At 44.0% G+C, this 23,087-nt stretch overlaps 1 protein-coding gene across 4 annotated transcripts in view; it reads right to left on the bottom strand.

Annotated features, from left to right (window-relative positions):
* Positions 1 to 23,087, bottom strand: part of TNKS2 (tankyrase 2) — a 73,097-nt gene that overhangs the window by 33,628 nt on the left and 16,382 nt on the right. For all 4 annotated transcript variants that reach the window (XM_077258964.1, XM_077258967.1, XM_077258965.1 and 1 more), the window contains 3 exons: positions 17,095 to 17,161; positions 13,429 to 13,615; positions 8,409 to 8,530 (listed from right to left, as the gene is read on the bottom strand). In XM_077258964.1, the coding sequence (XP_077115079.1) occupies positions 8,409 to 8,530; positions 13,429 to 13,615; positions 17,095 to 17,161 (376 nt within the window). The remainder of the gene's footprint in view (positions 1 to 8,408; positions 8,531 to 13,428; positions 13,616 to 17,094; positions 17,162 to 23,087) is intronic.

Below are 23,087 nucleotides of genomic sequence, written 5' to 3'. Positions count from 1 at the left end.
TTTTGTCCTGCGTGGGCTGTTTTATATAGTACGTGGGCTCTGTTTTGTGTTCTATACTGCGTGGCCAGTGTTCTATACTGCGTGGCCAGTGTTCTATACTGCGTGGCCAGTGTTCTATACTGCGTGGCCAGTGTTCTATACTGCGTGGCCAGTGTTCTATACTGCGTGGCCAGTGTTCTATACTGCGTGGCCAGTGTTCTATACTGCGTGGCCAGTGTTCTATACTGCGTGGCCAGTGTTCTATACTGCGTGGCCAGTGTTCTATACTGCGTGGCCAGTGTTCTATACTGCGTGGCCAGTGTTCTATACTGCGTGGCCAGTGTTCTATACTGCGTGGCCAGTGTTCTATACTGCGTGGCCAGTGTTCTATACTGCGTGGCCAGTGTTCTATACTGCGTGGCCAGTGTTCTATACTGCGTGGCCAGTGTTCTATACTGCGTGGCCAGTGTTCTATACTGCGTGGCCAGTGTTCTATACTGCGTGGCCAGTGTTCTATACTGCGTGGCCAGTGTTCTATACTGCGTGGCCAGTGTTCTATACTGCGTGGCCAGTGTTCTATACTGCGTGGCCAGTGTTCTATACTGCGTGGCCAGTGTTCTATACTGCGTGGCCAGTGTTCTATACTGCGTGGCCAGTGTTCTATACTGCGTGGCCAGTGTTCTATACTGCGTGGCCAGTGTTCTATACTGCGTGGCCAGTGTTCTATACTGCGTGGCCAGTGTTCTATACTGCGTGGCCAGTGTTCTATACTGCGTGGCCAGTGTTCTATACTGCGTGGCCAGTGTTCTATACTGCGTGGCCAGTGTTCTATACTGCGTGGCCAGTGTTCTATACTGCGTGGCCAGTGTTCTATACTGCGTGGCCAGTGTTCTATACTGCGTGGCCAGTGTTCTATACTGCGTGGCCAGTGTTCTATACTGCGTGGCCAGTGTTCTATACTGCGTGGCCAGTGTTCTATACTGCGTGGCCAGTGTTCTATACTGCGTGGCCAGTGTTCTATACTGCGTGGCCAGTGTTCTATACTGCGTGGCCAGTGTTCTATACTGCGTGGCCAGTGTTCTATACTGCGTGGCCAGTGTTCTATACTGCGTGGCCAGTGTTCTATACTGCGTGGCCAGTGTTCTATACTGCGTGGCCAGTGTTCTATACTGCGTGGCCAGTGTTCTATACTGCGTGGCCAGTGTTCTATACTGCGTGGCCAGTGTTCTATACTGCGTGGCCAGTGTTCTATACTGCGTGGCCAGTGTTCTATACTGCGTGGCCAGTGTTCTATACTGCGTGGCCAGTGTTCTATACTGCGTGGCCAGTGTTCTATACTGCGTGGCCAGTGTTCTATACTGCGTGGCCAGTGTTCTATACTGCGTGGCCAGTGTTCTATACTGCGTGGCCAGTGTTCTATACTGCGTGGCCAGTGTTCTATACTGCGTGGCCAGTGTTCTATACTGCGTGGCCAGTGTTCTATACTGCGTGGCCAGTGTTCTATACTGCGTGGCCAGTGTTCTATACTGCGTGGCCAGTGTTCTATACTGCGTGGCCAGTGTTCTATACTGCGTGGCCAGTGTTCTATACTGCGTGGCCAGTGTTCTATACTGCGTGGCCAGTGTTCTATACTGCGTGGCCAGTGTTCTATACTGCGTGGCCAGTGTTCTATACTGCGTGGCCAGTGTTCTATACTGCGTGGCCAGTGTTCTATACTGCGTGGCCAGTGTTCTATACTGCGTGGCCAGTGTTCTATACTGCGTGGCCAGTGTTCTATACTGCGTGGCCAGTGTTCTATACTGCGTGGCCAGTGTTCTATACTGCGTGGCCAGTGTTCTATACTGCGTGGCCAGTGTTCTATACTGCGTGGCCAGTGTTCTATACTGCGTGGCCAGTGTTCTATACTGCGTGGCCAGTGTTCTATACTGCGTGGCCAGTGTTCTATACTGCGTGGCCAGTGTTCTATACTGCGTGGCCAGTGTTCTATACTGCGTGGCCAGTGTTCTATACTGCGTGGCCAGTGTTCTATACTGCGTGGCCAGTGTTCTATACTGCGTGGCCAGTGTTCTATACTGCGTGGCCAGTGTTCTATACTGCGTGGCCAGTGTTCTATACTGCGTGGCCAGTGTTCTATACTGCGTGGCCAGTGTTCTATACTGCGTGGCCAGTGTTCTATACTGCGTGGCCAGTGTTCTATACTGCGTGGCCAGTGTTCTATACTGCGTGGCCAGTGTTCTATACTGCGTGGCCAGTGTTCTATACTGCGTGGCCAGTGTTCTATACTGCGTGGCCAGTGTTCTATACTGCGTGGCCAGTGTTCTATACTGCGTGGCCAGTGTTCTATACTGCGTGGCCAGTGTTCTATACTGCGTGGCCAGTGTTCTATACTGCGTGGCCAGTGTTCTATACTGCGTGGCCAGTGTTCTATACTGCGTGGCCAGTGTTCTATACTGCGTGGCCAGTGTTCTATACTGCGTGGCCAGTGTTCTATACTGCGTGGCCAGTGTTCTATACTGCGTGGCCAGTGTTCTATACTGCGTGGCCAGTGTTCTATACTGCGTGGCCAGTGTTCTATACTGCGTGGCCAGTGTTCTATACTGCGTGGCCAGTGTTCTATACTGCGTGGCCAGTGTTCTATACTGCGTGGCCAGTGTTCTATACTGCGTGGCCAGTGTTCTATACTGCGTGGCCAGTGTTCTATACTGCGTGGCCAGTGTTCTATACTGCGTGGCCAGTGTTCTATACTGCGTGGCCAGTGTTCTATACTGCGTGGCCAGTGTTCTATACTGCGTGGCCAGTGTTCTATACTGCGTGGCCAGTGTTCTATACTGCGTGGCCAGTGTTCTATACTGCGTGGCCAGTGTTCTATACTGCGTGGCCAGTGTTCTATACTGCGTGGCCAGTGTTCTATACTGCGTGGCCAGTGTTCTATACTGCGTGGCCAGTGTTCTATACTGCGTGGCCAGTGTTCTATACTGCGTGGCCAGTGTTCTATACTGCGTGGCCAGTGTTCTATACTGCGTGGCCAGTGTTCTATACTGCGTGGCCAGTGTTCTATACTGCGTGGCCAGTGTTCTATACTGCGTGGCCAGTGTTCTATACTGCGTGGCCAGTGTTCTATACTGCGTGGCCAGTGTTCTATACTGCGTGGCCAGTGTTCTATACTGCGTGGCCAGTGTTCTATACTGCGTGGCCAGTGTTCTATACTGCGTGGCCAGTGTTCTATACTGCGTGGCCAGTGTTCTATACTGCGTGGCCAGTGTTCTATACTGCGTGGCCAGTGTTCTATACTGCGTGGCCAGTGTTCTATACTGCGTGGCCTGTATTAACGCATCGGGTTTTCTACTATATGTATGTATGTATATAGCAGCCACATAGTATATAGCACAGGCCACGTACTATTTCTCTGCTATATACTACATGGCTCCTATATACTGCTGTATACTACACGGCCTGTGTTATATACCGCGTGGCTGCTATATACTATGTGGCCAGTGTTAGATACTACGTCGCCTGTGTGCCTGTCTTATATACTGCGTGGCTGCTATATACTGCGTGGGCTGTGCTATATACTACGAGCCCTGTGCTATATACTGCGTGGCCTGTATTATATACTACGTCGCCTGTGTTATATACTATGTCGCCTGTGTTAGATACTGCATGGCTGCTATATACTGCATGGGCTGTGTTATATAGTACGTGGGCTGTGTTATATACTGTTTGGGCTGTGTTATATACTGCGTGGCCACTGTTATATACTGCGTGGCCTGTATTAACGCATCAGGTATTCTACAGTATGTATGTATGCATGTATATAGCAGCCACATAGTATATAGCACAGGCCATGTAGTATTTGTCTGCTATATACTACATGGCTCCTACATACTACGTGGCCTGTGCTATATACTATGTAGCTGCTATATACATACATACACACATATTCTAGATTACCCGATGCGTTAGAATCGGGCCACCATCTAGTTATCAATGTGCACCTGCAATATAGCCCATAGACTCAAAAGATGGCAGCACTAAGTATACGGTGCTGGGCTACAGAAATTACAATGTTAGTGCTGTCTTAAAACTTAAGTGGGAAAAGTCCACAGCAACATAGAATATCTTCACATAGCACTTACCAATCTACAATGCTACTGTAATCCAAGGGGGAGTTACACAACACAGGACTGGAGCACAATGGCCGTTTCACATCAGTAATGATGCTTTATCCGATGTCTGCATCATGGTGCCACCAGAAAAAGCACCATCATGGATGTGAAATGGTTGTCATGCTGTATCAGAAGGAAGCGTGGCCCAGCCCTGTGTCATGCTACTCGCATCTGGATTAAAGAAGCATTGGAGATTGGCGAATGCCGCTACTTAAAGAGAAGCTGACACTAGTTCAAAAGTGGCCAGTTTCTGCTTTGTTTTCCCTCTGCTCTCTTAAGGGGAATATTAAGAACTTTGTAAAAAAAAAAAATATATATATATACCACAAAACCCTAACCATGACGTACAAAGCCATCCACAACCTGTCTCCTCCTTACATCTGTGACCTCATCTCCCGGTACTTTCCTACACGCAACCTCCGATCCTCACAAGATCTCCTTCTCTACTCCCCTCTTATCTCCTCTTCCCACAATCGTATACAAGATTTCTCTCGCATATCACCCCTACTCTGGAACCCTCTACCACAACACATCAGACTCTCGCCCACCATCGAAACCTTCAAAAAGAATCTGAAGACCCACCTCTTCCGACAAGCCTACAACCTGCAGTAACCACCGATCAACCAACCGCTGCACGATCAGCTCTATCCTCACCTACTGTATTCTCACCCATCCCTTGTAGATTGTGAGCCCTCGCGGGCAGGGTCCTCACTCCTCCTGTACCAGTTATGACTTGTATTGTTCAAGATTATTGTACTTGTTTTTATTATGTATACCCCTCCTCACTTGTAAAGCGCCATGGAATAAATGGCGCTATAACAATAAATAATAATAATATACCAAAGCACTAACAGTCAGCTAGTTGCCATCTACCTGCCTGTTCTGCTCAGCGCTGCTCTATGCAGACACACAGACCGCTCCTGCCAGGAAGTCAGCTGCTTCCTGCAGACGTCACATCGACAGAACAGGGGCTACTTTTCTGCTCTGCTCTGTTGATGGGGCGTGACTGCAGACATCATTCTGATTGACAGCCAGCTCCCCGTTGCTTTACAGGGGAAGTAGGCAATCAATCAGCATGACATCAGCAGTAACGCCCCGTCAACAGAGCAGCCTGGTAGAAAAAGAGCTGCTCTGTTGTCAGAGAGCAGATTAATCGCCGGCAGGAGTGGTCAATCTTTTAGTTTCTTGAGACATAGTATTAAAAAAAAAAAAAAAAAGCCCTGAACCACCCACTATTTTTTATTTATTTTTTTTCAATAAACCTTATGGTTCCAGAGTATGAGCCTTTTTTATGGTTCTTACCAATTGGTTGTGACTCTCTGGGTAATTATGCAAAGCGGCGTAATGACACGTTAATAAAGACACGGAGTAACTCCATCTCCTCCCATCATGGATATTTTAATTGAATAGAATACAGCATTTATGTTTTTACTCATTCCTTCCCTATACAGATCCTATTCCTTTTGCACTGCAACTGCAATATTGTAGCCAGGCTTTGATTCATGCTGCTGGAGACTGGAGCATGATGAATCTGATAACAGGTCCCCATTAATGAATTTGCTGTATCTTACTACAGTGGACTTTTTTAAGATTGATGCAAGAAAAGCCAGTCTAGATGAATCGGCCTCTAAGTTTATGAGTTATAGCACACTGTGAGCATTGTCAATTTGTGATCCCCACTGCCAATGACTGACAGTTTCCTCTCTTATTACTATGCATCATAAAGAAACTCATGAATCAACAAAATATGTTTTAAAGTTTCAATCAATCGAATGACAAAACTGAAGTGGAAGATCTTCAAGTTTCCTTTTGTTTTTGTCTATTGAGTATGGGTCAATGAGTATGGGAACTGAAGACAAATCCATCACTCAGCAGTATTTTTGTCCGAGAGGAGATGTAGTGTATACAGTGGATTATTATAATTAAATGTAAAACTAACAAAATAACAGAAAAAAATTAGACCTTTTCTGAAAAGTTTCCTTTATGAACACTTTAACATTGCCTTTTTTTATGGAAATTACTGAAGATAAGCATGTTTTCCCCGGAGGCTTGGCTTACTGGGAAGTGAGGTCAGACAGATGACCTGTGAATAGTTTACTGGAGAAAAATGTAGAATCTGTGTTTTTTCATTTTACAGTCTATGACATACATCGATTTTCCAGGCTTAGCAGAGGCGTTATGAAATTCTCTCATGGGAAAGTAAAAGGAAAAAAAATGCAATTGAGGTCCATTAAGGGAAACGTTTAACTACTTGTCAAACGGCAAATGGAAAGTAAAATAAAAACTTTTCCCCCCCCCCACACAGTTCTAATAAATTCAAGAGATTATCGCATGGCATGGAAAAAAAAAATTTCAAAAGATGGCTTCACTTCCTCCATAATGCCCCACTCAACTCATTTGTAGACCTATGTTTTCCTGTATGCCTCTTTAGATCCTAGGGAGAAACAGTCTAACATTTCCCAATACACTTTTCCCCCCTCCATTGTGAATAGGTGACCAATTTCTTTAAAAAAATATTCTACAGGTCCTTCTCAAAAAATTAGCATATAGTGTTAAATTTCATTATTTACCATAATGTAATGATTACAATTAAACTTTCATATATTATAGATTCATTATCCACCAACTGAAATTTGTCAGGTCTTTTATTGTTTTAATACTGATGATTTTGGCATACAACTCCTGATAACCCAAAAAACCTGTCTCAATAAATTAGCATATTTCACCCGACCAATCAAATAAAAGTGTTTTTTAATGCCAAACAAAAAAACCATCAAATAATAATGTTCAGTTATGCACTCAATACTTGGTCGGGAATCCTTTGGCAGAAATGACTGCTTCAATGCGGCGTGGCATGGAGGCAATCAGCCTGTGACACTGCTGAGATGTTATGGAGGCCCAGGATGCTTCAATAGCGGCCTTAAGCTCATCCAGAGTGTTGGGTCTTGCGTCTCTCAACTTTCTCTTCACAATATCCCACAGATTCTCTATGGGGTTCAGGTCAGGAGAGTTGGCAGGCCAATTGAGCACAGTAATACCATGGTCAGTAAACCATTTACCAGTGGTTTTGGCACTGTGAGCAGGTGCCAGGTCGTGCTCAAAAATGAAATCTTCATCTCCATAAAGCATTTCAGCCGAGGGAAGCATGAAGTGCTCCAAAATCTCCTGATAGCTAGCTGCATTGACCCTGCCCTTGATGAAACACAGTGGACCAACACCAGCAGCTGACATGGCACCCCACACCATCACTGACTGTGGGTACTTGACACTGGACTTCAGGCATTTTGGCATTTCCTTCTCCCCAGTCTTCCTCCAGACTCTGGCACCTTGATTTCCGAATGACATGCAAAATTTGCTTTCATCAGAAAAAAGTTCTTGGGACCACTTAGCAACAGTCCAGTGCTGCTTCTCTGTAGCCCAGGTCAGGCGCTTCTGCCGCTGTTAATGGTTCAAAAGTGGCTTTACCTGGGGAATGCGGCACCTGTAGCCCATTTCCTGCACACGCCTGTGCACGGTGGCTCTGGATGTTTCCACACCAGACTCAGTCCACTGCTTCCTCAGGTTCCCCAAGGTCTGGAATCGGTCCTTCTCCACAATCTTCCTCAGGGTCCGGTCACCTCTTCTCGTTGTACAGCGTTTTCTGCCACATTGTTTCCTTCCAACAGACTTACCATTGAGGTGCCTTGATACAGCACTCTGGGAACAGCCTATTTGTTGAGAAATTTCTTTCTGGGTCTTACCCTCTTGCTTGAGGGTGTCAATGATGGCCTTCTTGACATCTGTCAGGTCGCTAGTCTTACCCATGATGGGGGTTTTGAGTAATGAACCAGGCAGGGAGTTTTTAAAAGCCTCAGGTATCTTTTGCATGTGTTTAGAGTTAATTAGTTGATTCAGAAGATTAGGGTAATAGGTCATTTAGAGAACCTTTTCTTGATATGCTAATTTATTGAGACAGGTTTTTTGGGTTATCAGGTGTTGTATGCCAAAATCATCAGTATTAAAACAATAAAAGACCTGACAAATTTCAGTTGGTGGATAATGAATCTATAATATATGAAAGTTTAATTGTAATCATTACATTATGGTAAATAATGAAATTTAACACTATATGCTAATTTTTTGAGAAGGACCTGTATATCATCTACCAGAAAATGACTATTAAAAATGTATGAGTTTTTTAAAAGCAACGTACCCGGATAAGTGCAGAAATTACTTTAATATCTGTTCATTTATAAGAATAAATAACCTGATTGAGAATTTTACCAGTGCAGTCTCATGAGTCTGAGGATGTTTGAAGTTAACTATTTCCAATGATAGATGTTTCTTCATGCGAGCGACATCTGCTTCCCGTGCTGCCAGTAGCAAAGAATGACCCTTAAATTCATCTAAGTTGAAAAAAAAAAAAGATTACACAGAAAAAAGAAAACAAGCATGAGCAACTAGAAATACTGCGCAGAGAAGATGTGGAATACATGCTCTATGTATCAGCGTATTAAAGATGTCCATCTGGGCAAACTCTTCCATTATCTAACATCAGGTGTCGAGAGACAACGGCTCACTCCAGTACAAGACCAAAGAACAATACCGGCAGAGCGCTGTGCGGCCGTATCTGCAACTGTACCACCCAGCATGCAGTCATGTCAAGGTCATCAGATCTGCCATCAATATGCCAACAGGGACACCAAGTGCTCGACCAGAAGGTCATGTTATTGTTCTTAGAAATAATGCCTAAAAGTAGCACCTTCATCATAATACATACAGTACATACAGTGGCATGTAAAAGTTTGGGCACTCATGGTCAAAAAGGAGATTTTTGTGTACTCACCGTAAAATCTCTTTCTCTTAGCCTCTAATTGGGGGACACAGGACCATGGGTGTTATGCTGCTGTCCATGGTCCTGTGTCCCCCAATGAGGCGACAGATTAATTACTATTATTGTGAACAGTTTAAAGAGTTGTGCCAAGAACAAAAGTATATTTTAATCAACAGATCTTGGAATAAAAATAAAACGCCACGATTGGATGTGTTTAAAAAAAATGTTCCTGTGGTGAGATAATCTTATACATGTCCCCTGCTGTGTCGTGTGTAATGGCCGTGTCTGCCTGTACAGGAACATGGTCTGATCATACCACAGCTCCTGGGCAGGGGAGGAAGCAAGAGAGTATACAGACATTACAGCAGGGGATCACAGGTGTTTTTCTGTGAGGTAAAACATTTTTAAAAAAACAGGATGGTAAATGTTTTAACCACAAATAGTATCAGCTGCGATCCCCTGCTGTCCTGTCTGTATACTCTCTCTTCAACCCCCACCCCCTCCCCAGGAGATGTGGTATGATCAGACCATGTTCCTGTACGGTCACACACGGCCATTACACAGTACACAGCAGGGGCACATTTCTAAGATTATCTCACCACAGGAACATTTTATTTAAACACGGCTTGTTCCCATCTGTGTCCTATTTTTGATTTTACGTGTTTTCACCGTCCCTTGTGGTGTTATGTTTCTGTGGTCTCTCTGTAATTTTGATTTTTAATTGATGTTTTGTCCTTTGTCCTTAGTTTTATTGCCGGTTCCTTCTATTTGAGCTCCGATACCTGGACGTCCCTTTGAATCCGTCACATGTATTCCGGATACACCTTCTCCATCCTCTGTCTGAGTTACGGCAATGATCTGAGTATCAGTAGATCTCTACTGTCCGCTTCATGAAAATTTGCCACACAGGCAAGGACTATCTGTGATATAATTTTGTTGGTTCTGGCAGCTTTTATTTTTACTTTTCTTTTCTGGTTAATATTTATGGAATATATTTAGGTCTGATCAATAGACAATGTAACTTTTTATATTACCACCTTGTTATTTTTTATATTATGTTGATGTGTCTCCTTTTTTGCACTGTGTGTGCTTTTTATTAAACGCTACTAAGCTCTTTATTTCCATGTTACTAATTGTTCTCACTTGCACTTTTTACTTTACCTTTTGTGTCTACTTGCACACAAGCCCTGTTTTCACATTCAGCAAACATTGTCTCCCAGTGAATAGACTGATCGTCTTTATGAGTATTGGTTGTGTGTGCACATGGTCACTTTACATTTCATACTTTCTTACTTCATTGTTCCTTTTACTGTAGGTATTCCCCCTTTTTTTCGCGTTTACTATATATATATATATATATATATATATATATATATATATATATATATATATATATATATATATATATATATATATATATATATATATATATATATATACACACACACATACACATACATATATACACGCACATATATACATACACATTTTTTTGAGTTACCACCCGAGATGGCCATGCCCATGTGTGCCTTTTAGTGATCTTCAATAAAATGGCCGCTGACATGCACGTCGCTCCGCCTACAGCTATCGATTCAATCGCTATGCGCACGTTCTCTGTGACATCACAGGGTGCGAGTTCACCCGCATGCGCACAGTGTGGGGACGGCGGTGGACGAGGTGACCGGAAGTGTGCAGAGCCTTTGGGGCGAATGTGCCGCTGTTATTGGTGCCGCATTATCAGGACATAGTTAAACCAGAGAGGCTGGACATTCCATCCACCACTTCAATAAAGCAGCTACACGAAACGCGTGTCAGGGGCAGCAAGGAGGGTGACAGCAGTTGTGACCTATCATGGGTAAGCGGATAAGATTTTTCTGTGGCAGGCTTGACTTGACTTCTGATGCACATTATTGTTGCTTTTACTTGCTTGCTGCAGCGGACATTGTATGGGCTTATGCCATAGTAACCGTTGATCTGCTCCCTTTGGTCTTACCTTGTACTTCTGTCTGTTTCCCCTCCTTGCCTACTTCCATGTCTCCTTCATGTCTCTAATATATCCTTGTACGTGTCTTGTATTTTAATGTTTGTTATATTTGTAGTAATAAAACTTGTCTTGCGTACAATTTTCAGAGGTTGATGGCTTACACCACGTTTCTAGTTTTGAAACATCTAAATAAGCCCGATGCAACTTGAAAATTATTCCTGTGGACCGATGAGGATAAAACAGAACTCTTTGGCCTCAATGATCGAAGGTACATGTGGAGAAAAAAGGGCAGAGAAATTCAGGAAAAGAACATCTCGCCAACCATTAAGAATGGGGGTGGATCAATCATGCTTTGGGGTTGTGTTGCAGCCAATGGCACGAGGAACTTATCATGGGTAGAGGCAAGTATGGATTCAATGAAAATTTTAACAAATTCTTGGTGGAAACATAACGCTATTTGTAAAAAAAAAATCTGAAGTTGAAAAGAGAATGGCTTCTACAAATGGATAATGATCCTAAACATGTCAAAATCCACAACAGACAACCTCAAACCGAGCAAGCTGAAGGTTTTACAGTAGCCCTCACAGTCCCCCGATCTGAAAATCATTGAAAACCTGTGGTTAGACCTCAAAATAGCAGTGTAAGCAAGACGACCCAGGAATTTCACAGAACCGGAAGAATTTTCTGAGGAAGAATGGATGATAATCACTGAAACAAGAATTGAAAGACTCTTGGCTGGCTACAAAAAGCGTTGACAAGCTGTGATACTTGCAAAAGGGAGTGCAACTAGGTACAAACCATGCAGGGTGCCCAAACTTTTGCATCGTCCCATTTTCCTTTTTGTAATTTTTAAAGTGCAAAAATTACCATATTTTTATTTTTGGTCTATAATACAAAGAAAATATTTTATCTTTAACGTTAGCCCTTTTAGAGATAATTTCATCTTTAACTTGCTTAACCCCTTCACCCCCGGAGCTTTTTCCGTTTTTCCGTTTTCGTTTTTCGCTCCCCTCCTTCCCAGAGCCATAACTTTTTTATTTTTCTGTCAATTTGGCCATGTGAGGGCTCATTTTTTGCGGGACGAGTTGTACTTTTGAACGACATCATTGGTTTTACCATGTCGTGTACAAGAAAACGGGAAAAAAATTCCAAGTGCAGTGAAATTGCAAAAAAAGTGCAATCCCACACTTGTTTTTTGCTTGCCTATTTTGCTAGGTTCACTAAATGCTAAAACTGACCTGCCATTATGATTCTCCAGGTCAGTACGAGTTCATAGACACCAAACATGACTAGGTTCTTTTTTACCTAAGTGGTGAAAAAAAATTCCAAACTTTGCAAAAAAATAAATAAATAAAATTGCGCCATTTTCCGATACCCGTAGCGTCTCCATTTTTCGTGATCTGGGGTCGGGTGAGGGCTTATTTTTTGCGTGCCGAGCTGGCATTTTTAATGATAGCATTTCGGTGCAGATACGTTCTTTTGATCGCCCGTTATTGCATTTTAATGCAATGTCGTGGCGACCAAAAAAACGTAAATCTGGCGTTTCGATTTTTTTTTTTCATTACGCCGTTTAGCGATCAGGTTAATGCTTTGTTTTTATTGATAGATCGGGCGATTCTGAACACGGCGATACCAAATATGTGTAGGTTGGGCTTTTTTTTTATTGATTTATTTTGATTGGGGCGAAAGGGGGGTGATTTAAACTTTTATATTTTTTTTATTTTTTTCACATTTTTTTTTACTTTTTTTTTTAACTTTTACCATGCTTCTATAGCCTCCATGGGAGGCTAGAAGCAGGCACAGCCCGATCGGCTCTGCTACATAACAGCGATCATCAGATCGCTGTTATGTAGCTAAAATGCAGGTGTGCTGTGAGCGCCGACCACAGGGGGGCGCTCACAGCCACCGGCAATCAGTAACCATAGAGGTCTCCAGGACCTCTATGGTTACAATGCACAAGCATCGCCGACCCCCGATCATGTGACAGGGGTCGGCGATGCGCTCATATCCGGCCGCACGGCCGGATGCGGTAGTTAAATGCCGCTGTCTGAGTTTGACAGCGGCATTTAACTAGTTAATAGCGGCGGGTGATCGCGATTTCACCCGCCGCTATTGCGCGCACATGTCAGCTGTAAAAAACAGCTGACATGTCGCGACTTTGATGTGCGCTCACCGCCGGAGCGCACATCAAAGCGGGGGTCCCGACATGTGACGTACTATTACGTCACATGTCGGGAAGGGGTTAATTGTTCACAACAACAGTAATTGACCAGCGGTGCCCAAACTTTTACATGCCACTGTACACATTTCTTAAAACTCATAGTAAACCTACTAGTTTTGTGCCACTGAAGACTGCAAGTTTTACATTACCAGAGTCTGCCAATGACTTCATGCCAGCACACTTACCCCAGGAATAACCCACAGTCCCGCTAGCCATATAAATCTATAATATACAGCGAGTGAAAGCTTAATACGTCAGGACTCACATGCTAATCTCTCCTTTAACTGTGGCGTTGGGGCCAAATCCACGGCGCTTTTATTGTGACAGTTGAGCATGTGGGGGTCTGCTCCATAGCTGAGCAGGAGGGAGCACACCTCCACACGGTTCTTGGAGGCCGCTTCATGAAGAGGCGTAAACTGCCACAGGTCCATTGCATTTACGCAGGCTCCGTGCTGGAAGACAAGAAAGTCTAGTGAGACATGTATGGCTGGTTATGGTAATGCTTTACTGAAAGTGGGGACAAAACCAGCAGCTGTAACAGAAGCCATCATACTGTCCTAGATAAACACCGGGGGAAGAACTGACTTTAAAGGGGTCCGATGGGGTTGTCCGAGATCAGGGGGGAAACTGACAACAGGAAATACGCCCTGTTTCCTACCCACACCCCAAAAAAAAAAAAAAAAAATAGATGACATGCTGCACGTCCATATGACCCCTGCAGCTAGTCACTGGTCTTAGAAGTCCCATGAAGTACATACCACCATCACCAGTGAGACCAGTGATTGGCTGCAGACATCACAAGAATGTACAGTATTTTGTCACTACAGGAAAGTAAGCAAAGGCAGTCAGAAAACCAGGGAATTTTACAAGTGAGTAATGAGTGTTTTATTTTACATCATGTTCCAAATTATTATGCAAATGACATTTTTCTCGGATTTTCCTAAATGGTCAGTGCAAATGACAGTCCGTCCAATAAAAGTCATCACCCGTTAGAGTATACATCGAATTTTATTGAAGAAACCTCCCAATGATAACAGTATAATCTCCAAAATGAATAAAAACTCAAAATGCACTGTTCCAAATTATTAGGCACAGTAGAATTTCTAAACATTTGATATGTTTTAAAGAACTGAAAATGCTCATTTGTGGAATTTGCAGCATTAGGAGGTCACATTCACTGAACAAAAAAGCGATTTAACTCCAAAACATCCTAACAGGCCAAGTTTTTGGAGAGTTTCTGTTTGTATTTCTTTGCATGAAGTCAGAATAGCCTCCCAGAGCTGCTGCTTTGATGTGAAATGTCTCCCACCCTCATAGATCTTTTGCTTGATGATACTCCAAAGGTTCTCTATAGGGTTGAGGTCAGGGGAAGATGGTGGCCACACCATGAGTTTATCTCTTTTTATGCCCATAGCAGCCAATGACTCAGAGGTATTCTTTGCAGCATGAGATGGTGCATTGTCATGCATGAAGATGATTTTGCTCCTGAAGGCACGTTTCTGCTTTTTAGACCATGGAAGAAAGTTGTCAGTCAGAAACTCTATATACCTTGCAGAGGTCATTTTCACACCTTCAGGAACCTTAAAGGGCCCTACCAGCTGTTTCTCCATGATTCCAGCCCAAAACAGGACTCCTCCACCTCCTTGCTGAAGTCGCAGCCTTGTTGTGACATGGTGGCCATCCACCAACCATCCACTACTCCATCCATTTGGACCATCCAGGGTTGCTCGACACTTATCAGTAAACAAGACTGTTTGAAAACTAGTTTTCATGTATGTCTGGGCCCACTGCATCCATTTCTGCTTGTGAACACTGTTTAGGGGTAGCCGAATAGTAGGTTTATGCACCACAGCAAGCCTTTGAAGGATCCTACACCTTGAGGTTCGAGGGATTCCAGAGGCACCAGCAACTTCAAATAACTGTTTGCTGCTATGTAATGGTATTTTGGCAGCTGCTCTCTTAATCCAAAGAATTTGTCAGAAACCTTCCTCATTATACCTTTATCTGCATGAACTCTGTCTGTGCTGTTTCAGTCACAAATCTTTCCACAGTATGATGATCACTCTTAAGTTTTCGTGAAATATGTAATGTTTTCATACCTTGTCCAAGGCATTGACTATTTAATGCTTTTCAGCAGCAGAGAGATCCTTTTTATTTCCCATATTGCTTGAAACCTGTGGCCTGCTTAATAATGTGGAACATCATTTTTAAGTAGTTTTCCTTTAATTAGAATCACCTGGAAAACTAATTATCACATGTGTTTAAGATTGATTTCAGTGATCCATTGAGCCCTGAGACACAATACCATCCATGAGTTTATTTGAAAAACAAAACAATTAAATCTTTATGACACTTAAATCCAATTTGCATAATAATTTGGAACACAGTGTATATTCCTATACTCTTATACATTTTATTCAGTACTTCATTATTCAGTATTTCATCATTCAGTATTTTGTGGTGATCTCAACATAGCAAGCTGTTACCCAGCCACAAGATGGGTAACAAGATGCTGATCACGGGCGATCCAGAGACTGCAGCTCCAAAGTGTCCTGTGTGAATGGAGCAATGGGTGTACGCATGCACCTCTACTCCATTGTCTATAGGTCTGCCTGAAAACGCTGAATTCAGCAACTCACTTTCTCCATTAATAGGACATTTTTAAAGGCAACCTGCCACGTTGTACATGTGGTCCCTTCTGAGCTATAGTATTAGCATAGTAGAGGGAGAAACTAAGCAGAATGATACATAGGTATGTTGAAATAGATTCAGTATAAAGTATTTTATTAATTGAAATCTCTGGCGTCTGTATGAGTCCAGTGGGCGGTTCTACTAGTGACTGACAGTTATCTCTGCATGTAGTCATACAGGGAAGCCTGTCAATCACTGATAGGACCACCCACTGAACTCCTTTATAAAAAAAAAAAAAAATGTTGATCCTGCTCTGTAAAATCCTGCCTTCAGATAAGATACCATTTTCACCATGAAATGTTATTTTAAAGCAGGGATGGGGAAACACTGGCCCACGAGCCGAAATAAACCTTTTCGCTGGCCCCTAGACAAATTCTTGGGGATTGCAGTGCTCAGGCTGGTGACCCCGTTTTGCCAGCCCTTTACTTGTTCCTTATACTGTGAGCACACTCTGCATTCAGTACTGAACGCTGCAACGAATGCCACGAAGGATCATGTCCGGACGCTGGATGGTGCCAGCATTAAGTTGTACTTTGTGGGCCGAGTCAGCAAGCTCTGCACTCCCTTTCCATCAATGAAGACAGCAGCCCCAGCATCTGCTATGTGATGCACCAGCCCCAGCATCTCTTATGAAATGTCTATGCTCCAGTCCCAGTCTCTCCTATACATGCTCTCTACATGCCCAGTCCCAGTCTCTCTACATGCCCCAGCATCTACTCTGTGATGTGTATGATCCAGGCTCTGCATCTCCTATGTGCTGTATACAGCAGTCTCAGTGTCTCCTATGTGATGTATATACAGCAGTATCGGTGTTTCCTGTGATGTATGTAGTGCAGACCTCCCACTGCTTGAGCTCTATAAATGATACATGAGCAGTGTTGTATTTCCCGCTGTGAGGAGACCTGCAGTGTAATATACATCAGTGTTCAGAACGTTATACTGCTGCGAGCCGTTCTTTACAAAACGTATTGCAAAGAGTCAACTGCATCCAAGAGTGACACAAATCTGGAAAATCAGTTGCAAATAGCAACTTCATCATTACCACCTAACATCACACACGTCACCAAAGTGAAGCAGCTCCAGCCATCACATTAGGGGGGTTAATTAAAGGACGGACCAAATATAGCAGGAAAATATTGAAGCTGGTAATTTTGTACGGGCACCGAATGATGGTATAAATATCTATATGGTCCCTGCCTTAATGTAAAAAAAAAAAAAAAAAAAAAAAAAAATCAGTTACCTTAACAAGAAGTTCTGTCACTTCATAGTGGCCGTATGAACAAGCATTGTGAAGAGGCACCAAGTCTCTATAGAAAGCAGGGAAACAAGGAATGGTCTGAATATAGTGCAATTAAATGGATACAATATACGCAATGCTGTACTTTCCAGAAACAAGTGCTGGATTCTCTCAAAGTATAAGTTGTCTGTAAAACTTTACTGTCATCAGCAAACACGCTATTAACCTGCAGAGATGGGGTTTAGTGTTATTGACCTGCCCGGCTCCAGCACATAGCCGAACTGTGCAGGGAGAAAATTACGTTTATTCACCCCGGCAGCTTCCCAGTTTGGCAGAGCACAGGGATAGAAAGCAGCTGATTAGCTTCCTAAACAGGTGCAATACCCCAGACAAGCAGAGTCTTGGATATTCCTGGTAAGATGATGTCCATAAAAAAACTCTTCTTAAAGCAAGTCTCACACATCCAGATAATTCCGGTACCGGAGAAAACGGTACCGGAGTTATCCGTGTCCGTGTGTGCACGTAGGCCATGCGTGTTGTCATCCGTGTGCTGTCCATGTGCTGTCTGTCTTGAAACAATGTGTTTCAATTTTAACCCTATGACTTTAAAAAAAAAAAGCACACGGACGGCATACGTGTGCGGTACGTGTTTACACACACCCATTGACTTTAATGGGTCCATGCGATCCGTGCGCTCCCACGAACACGGACATGTCTCCGTGTTTGGAACACAGGCACAGGGTCCATGAAAACACGCTGACATCTGCAGAGACACATTTATTTTAATGTGTCTGCATGTGTCAAGTGTCTCATGTGAGGAAACTGTCACCACACGTACCGGAGCCACGGACGTGTGAAACCAGCCTAATACAAACAAGTTTTAACACATGGATGCAGGAGGAGCGGATCAACACGTGGACGACGGCCATTTTGTATGCAAGTGACGATTCAATGGGTGCAAGTACGGTTTGATTGGGAGGGGTAGGCCCTTTATAGGAACACATGCCTCTTCTCCCACTTCACAATAACTGAAGAAAAAACAAACAAAAAACAATATTATAAAAACACCACCTTATCTAACTTATCATTAAAACCTGAAGGACCCTGTGGGGCAGGATCAAATGATCCATTTGACTTCTCTTTGTAAGAGTAATTTTTGAGATTACCTCCTTGAACCGGTCAATGGATCCTCTCCATACCTGGCTTAACTCCTTCATGACCCAGCCTATTTTGACCTTAATGACCTGGCCGTTTTTTTGCAATTCTGACCAGTGTCCCTTTATGAGGTAATAACTCAGGAACGCTTCAACGGATCCTAGCGGTTCTGAGACTGTTTTTTCGTGACATATTGGGTTTCACGTTAGTGGTACATTTAGGTCGATAATTTTTTAGTTTGTGAAAAAAATGGAAATGGAAAACGAGAGTTATGTGACACAAAATAGTTAATAAATAACATTTCCCACATGTTTACTTTACATCAGCACAATTTTGGAAACAAAATTTTTTTCTGCTAGGAAGTTATAAGGGTTAAAAGTTGACCAGCGATTTCTCATTTTTACAATGAAATTTACAAAACCATTTTTTTTTTTTTTTTTTAGGGACCACCTCACATTTGAAGTCAATTTGAGGGGTCTATATGGATGAAAATACCCCAAAGTGACATCATTCTAAAAACTGCACCCCTCAAGGTGCTCAAAACCACATTCAAGAAGTTTATTAACCCTTCAGGTGCTTCACAGCAGCAGAAGCAACATGGAAGGAAAAAATGAACATTTAACTTTTTTAGTCCCAAAAATGATCTTTTAGCAACAATGTTTTTATTTTCCCAAGGGTAAAAAGAGAAACTGGACCCCAAAAGTTATATTGTACAATTTGTCCTGAGTACGCCAATACCCCATATGTGGGGGGAACCACTGTTTGGGCGCACGACAGGGCTCGGAAGGGAAGGAGCGCCATTTGAATTTTTCAATGAAAAATTGGCTCCAATCGTTAGCGGACACCATGTCGCGTTTGGAGAGCCCCTGTGTGCCTAAAGATTGGAGCTCCCCCACAAGTGACCCCATTTTGGAAACTAAACCCCCAAAGGAGCTTATCTAGATGCACAGTGAGCACTTTTAACCCCAAGGTGCTTCCCAAATTGATCCGTAAAAATGAAAAAGTACTTTTTTTTTTTTCACAAAAAATTTCTTTTAGCCTCGAATTTTTTCATTTTCACATGGGCAACAGGATAAAATGGATCCTAAAATGTGTTGGGTAATTTCTCCTGAGTACACCGATACCTCATATGTGGTCACAAACCACTGTTTGTGCACACGGCAAGGCTCGGAAGGGAAGGAGCGCCATTTGACTTTTGAATGAAAAATTAGCTCCAATCGTTAGTGGACACCATGTCGCGTTTGGAGAGCCCCTGTGTGCCTAAAGATTGGAGCTCCCCCACAAGTGTCCCCATTTTAGAAACTAGACCCCCCCAAGGAACTTATCTAGATGTGTGGTGAGCACTTTGAACCCCCAAGTGCTTCACAGAAGTTTATAACGCAGAGCCATGAAAATAAAAAATCATTTTTCTTTCCTCAAAATTATTTTTTAGCCCGCAATTTTTTATTTTCACAAGGGTAACAGGAGAAATTGGACCCCAAAAGTTGTTGTCCAGTTTGTCCTGAGTATGCCGATACCCCATATGTGGGGGGGAACCACTGTTTGGGCACACGTCAGGGCTCGGAAGGGAAGTAGTGACGTTTTGAAATGCAGACTTTGATGGAATGGTCTGCGGGCATCACGTTGCGTTTGCAGAGCCCCTGATGTGCCTAAACAGTAGACACCCCCCACAAGTGACCCCATTTTAGAAACTAGACCCCCCAAGGAACTTATCTAGATGTGTGGTGAGCACTTTGATCCCCCGAGTGCTTCACAGAAATTTATAACGCAGAGCCGTTAAAAAAAAAAATCCTTTTTTTTCCCCACAAAAGCGCCCATTTTTTTATTTTCCCAAGGGTAACAGGAGAAATTAGACCCCCAAAGTTGTTGTGCAATTTTTCCTGAGTACGGCGATAACCAATATGTTTGGGTAAACCACTGTTTGGGCGCACGTTGGGGCTCGGAAGGGAGGGAGCACCATTTGACTTTTTGAACGCAAGATTGGCTGAAAATCAATGGTGGCGTCATGTCGCGCTTGGAGACTTCTGATGTGCCTAAACAGTGGAAACCCCTCAATCCTAACTTCAACACTAGCCCCAACACACCCCTAACCCCAACACACCCCGAACCCTAACCCTATTTCCAACCCTAACCCTAATTCCAACCCTAACTCTAATTCCAACCCTAATCCTAAGGCTACGTGCCCACGTTGCGGATTCGTGTGAGGATTTTTCCGCACAGTTTTTGAAAAATCCGCAGGTAAAGCGCACTGCGTTTTACCTGCGGATTTACCACGGATTTCCAGTGTTTTTTGTGCGGATTTCACCTGCGGATTCCTATTGAGGAACAGGTGTAAAACGCTGCAGAATCCGCACAAAGAATTGACATGTTGCGGAAAATACAACGCAGCATTTCCGAATGGTATTTTCCGCACCATGGGCACAGCGGATTTGGTTTTCCATAGGTTTACATGGTACTGTAAACGTGATGGAAAACTGCTACGAATCCGCAGCGGCCAATCCACTGCGGTTCCGCAGCCAAATCCGCACCGTGTGCACAAAGCCTAATTCTAACCTTAGCCCTAACCCTAGTGGAAAAATAAAGGCAAATATTTTTTCTTTATTTTATTATTGTCCCTACCCATGGGGGTGATAAAGGGGGGGGGTTTATTTATTATTTTTTTATTTTGATCGCTGTGATAGAACCTATCACAGCGATCAAAATGTACCTGGAACGAATCTGCAGGCCGGCAGATTCGGCGGGCGCACTGCGCATGCACGCGCCATTTTGGAAGATGGCGGCGCCCATGGAGCAGACGGACGGACACCGGCAGGGACACCGGAGGTCGGTAAGTATGAGAGGGGGGGGGGGGGGGGAAATCGGACAGCGGAGGGAGATCAGACTGCGGCGGGAGCAGACAGGAGGACGAGGGGAGCGGAGGACAGCAGATGACAGGACGGAGGACAGTGGGGAGGAGATCGGTGGCGGGGGGCAGATCGCGATCTCCAGCCATGGCTGATGCTATAGCAGCATCGGCCATGGCTGGATTGTAATATTTCACCAATTTTCATTTGTAAAATATTACTATCGCTCTGATTGAAAGTGAAAACATCACTTTCAACAGCCAATCAGAGCGATCATAGCCACAGGGGGGGGCGAAGCCACCCCCCCTGGGCTCAAGTACCACTCCCCCTGTCCCTGCAGGTCGGGTGAACTTACAGTTAACCCTTTCACTTGGCCTGCAGGAGCGCGATCCGACCATGACGCATATGCTGTGTCACAGGTCGGATTGGCACAGGTTTTCATGACGCATACGCTGCGTCAAAGGTCGGGAAGGGGTTAATAATTCTAATGTCACTGGCAATCACATGAGGTTCCTGCAATTTTTGCAGTTTTCATGTAAGGCTAGGTTCACATTGCGTTAGTGGGTGATCGCTAACGGACAGCGTTGCACGGCGAAAATGTCGCAATTAACGCCGTGCAACGGGTCCGTTAGCGCACCCATTGACAGCAATGTAAATTTCGCCTGCAGCGCATCACTAGCGCGTGCCTTTTTCGGCTCGCGCTAGTGATGTGCCGTTCTTCTGTGACGCGCCTCGGACGCTGCTTGCAGCGTCCGCGGCGCGCCCGAGGTCCGTTCCCCGCTCTCGCAGATCGGGGATCTGCGAGAGCGGGGACGTTAACGCGACCCCTAACGCGGCCCATAAAAAAACATTGCGTTAGCGCAATCCGCTAGCGCTAAACGGATTGCCCTAACGCAATGTGAACCTAGCCTAAATACGAATCCTATTAAATTGGAAGGAATAATACATCACTTTTCAGAATTCATATACTGTAAAACCCTGTACGTTGTTAATAGTTTTCCCTATATAGTATCTACTGTACCAAAAAATATCAGACCAATGTATGCAAGGTTTAGGGAACACTTTAAGTCCATTCTGTCTGGCAAGGGCTCTACCCAGCTCATTGAACATACATGTGACACATCAAATCTGGAGGTCTTGCGTTTTGCAGGTTTGGACATGAAACATTTACTGGCTCAGGGAGGTAATCTCAAAAAATTACTCTTCCGTAGAGAATCCAATTGGATCATTCGATTCGGCACGCAAGGTCCTTTAGGTTTTAAGGCCAAGTTAGGTATGGTGTTTTTATAATCCTGCTGTATAATTGTTTTTTGTGCAACCATGATGTGTGCGAAGAAGCGCGTGTTCTATAAAGGGACCGCTTCCCCCCCACATCAAACCATACCTGGACCCGTCCAATTGTTAGTTGCACGTGAAACAGCTGTCGCTCACGCGGTGACCCGCTCCCCAGGATCCATATTTCAACACTTGTTTGAATAAAGAAGAGTTTTTACTGGACAAAGAGTGCTACCCAATCATCTTCTTACCAGGGGTAAGGGTGGTCCTGGATCCAGGTAATCAGCAAAGCACACTATTAACCTATACACGTCAGGTTCACTACAAGATGCCCAAATGATCTGGGTCTATAACTTAACATATGGGTTATTTTGATCAAGCTGCATTGCGGTGACGCAAGACTTCAGAAGAAGTATATGATGAAACTTGGGTGAGATATGAAAGGGAATCAGTCAGCTCATTCTGGCCCCTCAAGCCACTTACATTTGAGTTCGTTATAAGGACACAAGTGAATCTATATTTTTATAAAATAAAAACCCTGCTCCACTGCAAAAAAAATTGACCTTAGAAGTGATATGTAAATAAGGCTGGAAGTGCTCTGGGTGTGACAGAGCACATGCACCGCCTCATTCCCAGCTCCATTCTCAGCCTAACTCCACCCAACACTAAGTGATTGACATGAGACAGCATTGCTAACCAAATGTCAATTTTATTCTGTGATCC

Source organism: Ranitomeya variabilis, chromosome 4, assembly GCF_051348905.1.
Source record: "Ranitomeya variabilis isolate aRanVar5 chromosome 4, aRanVar5.hap1, whole genome shotgun sequence".
NCBI classification, from domain to species: Eukaryota; Metazoa; Chordata; class Amphibia; order Anura; family Dendrobatidae; genus Ranitomeya; species Ranitomeya variabilis.
Note: the sequence above shows the minus strand (reverse complement) of the source record. Positions and strands in the feature narration are given on the sequence as shown.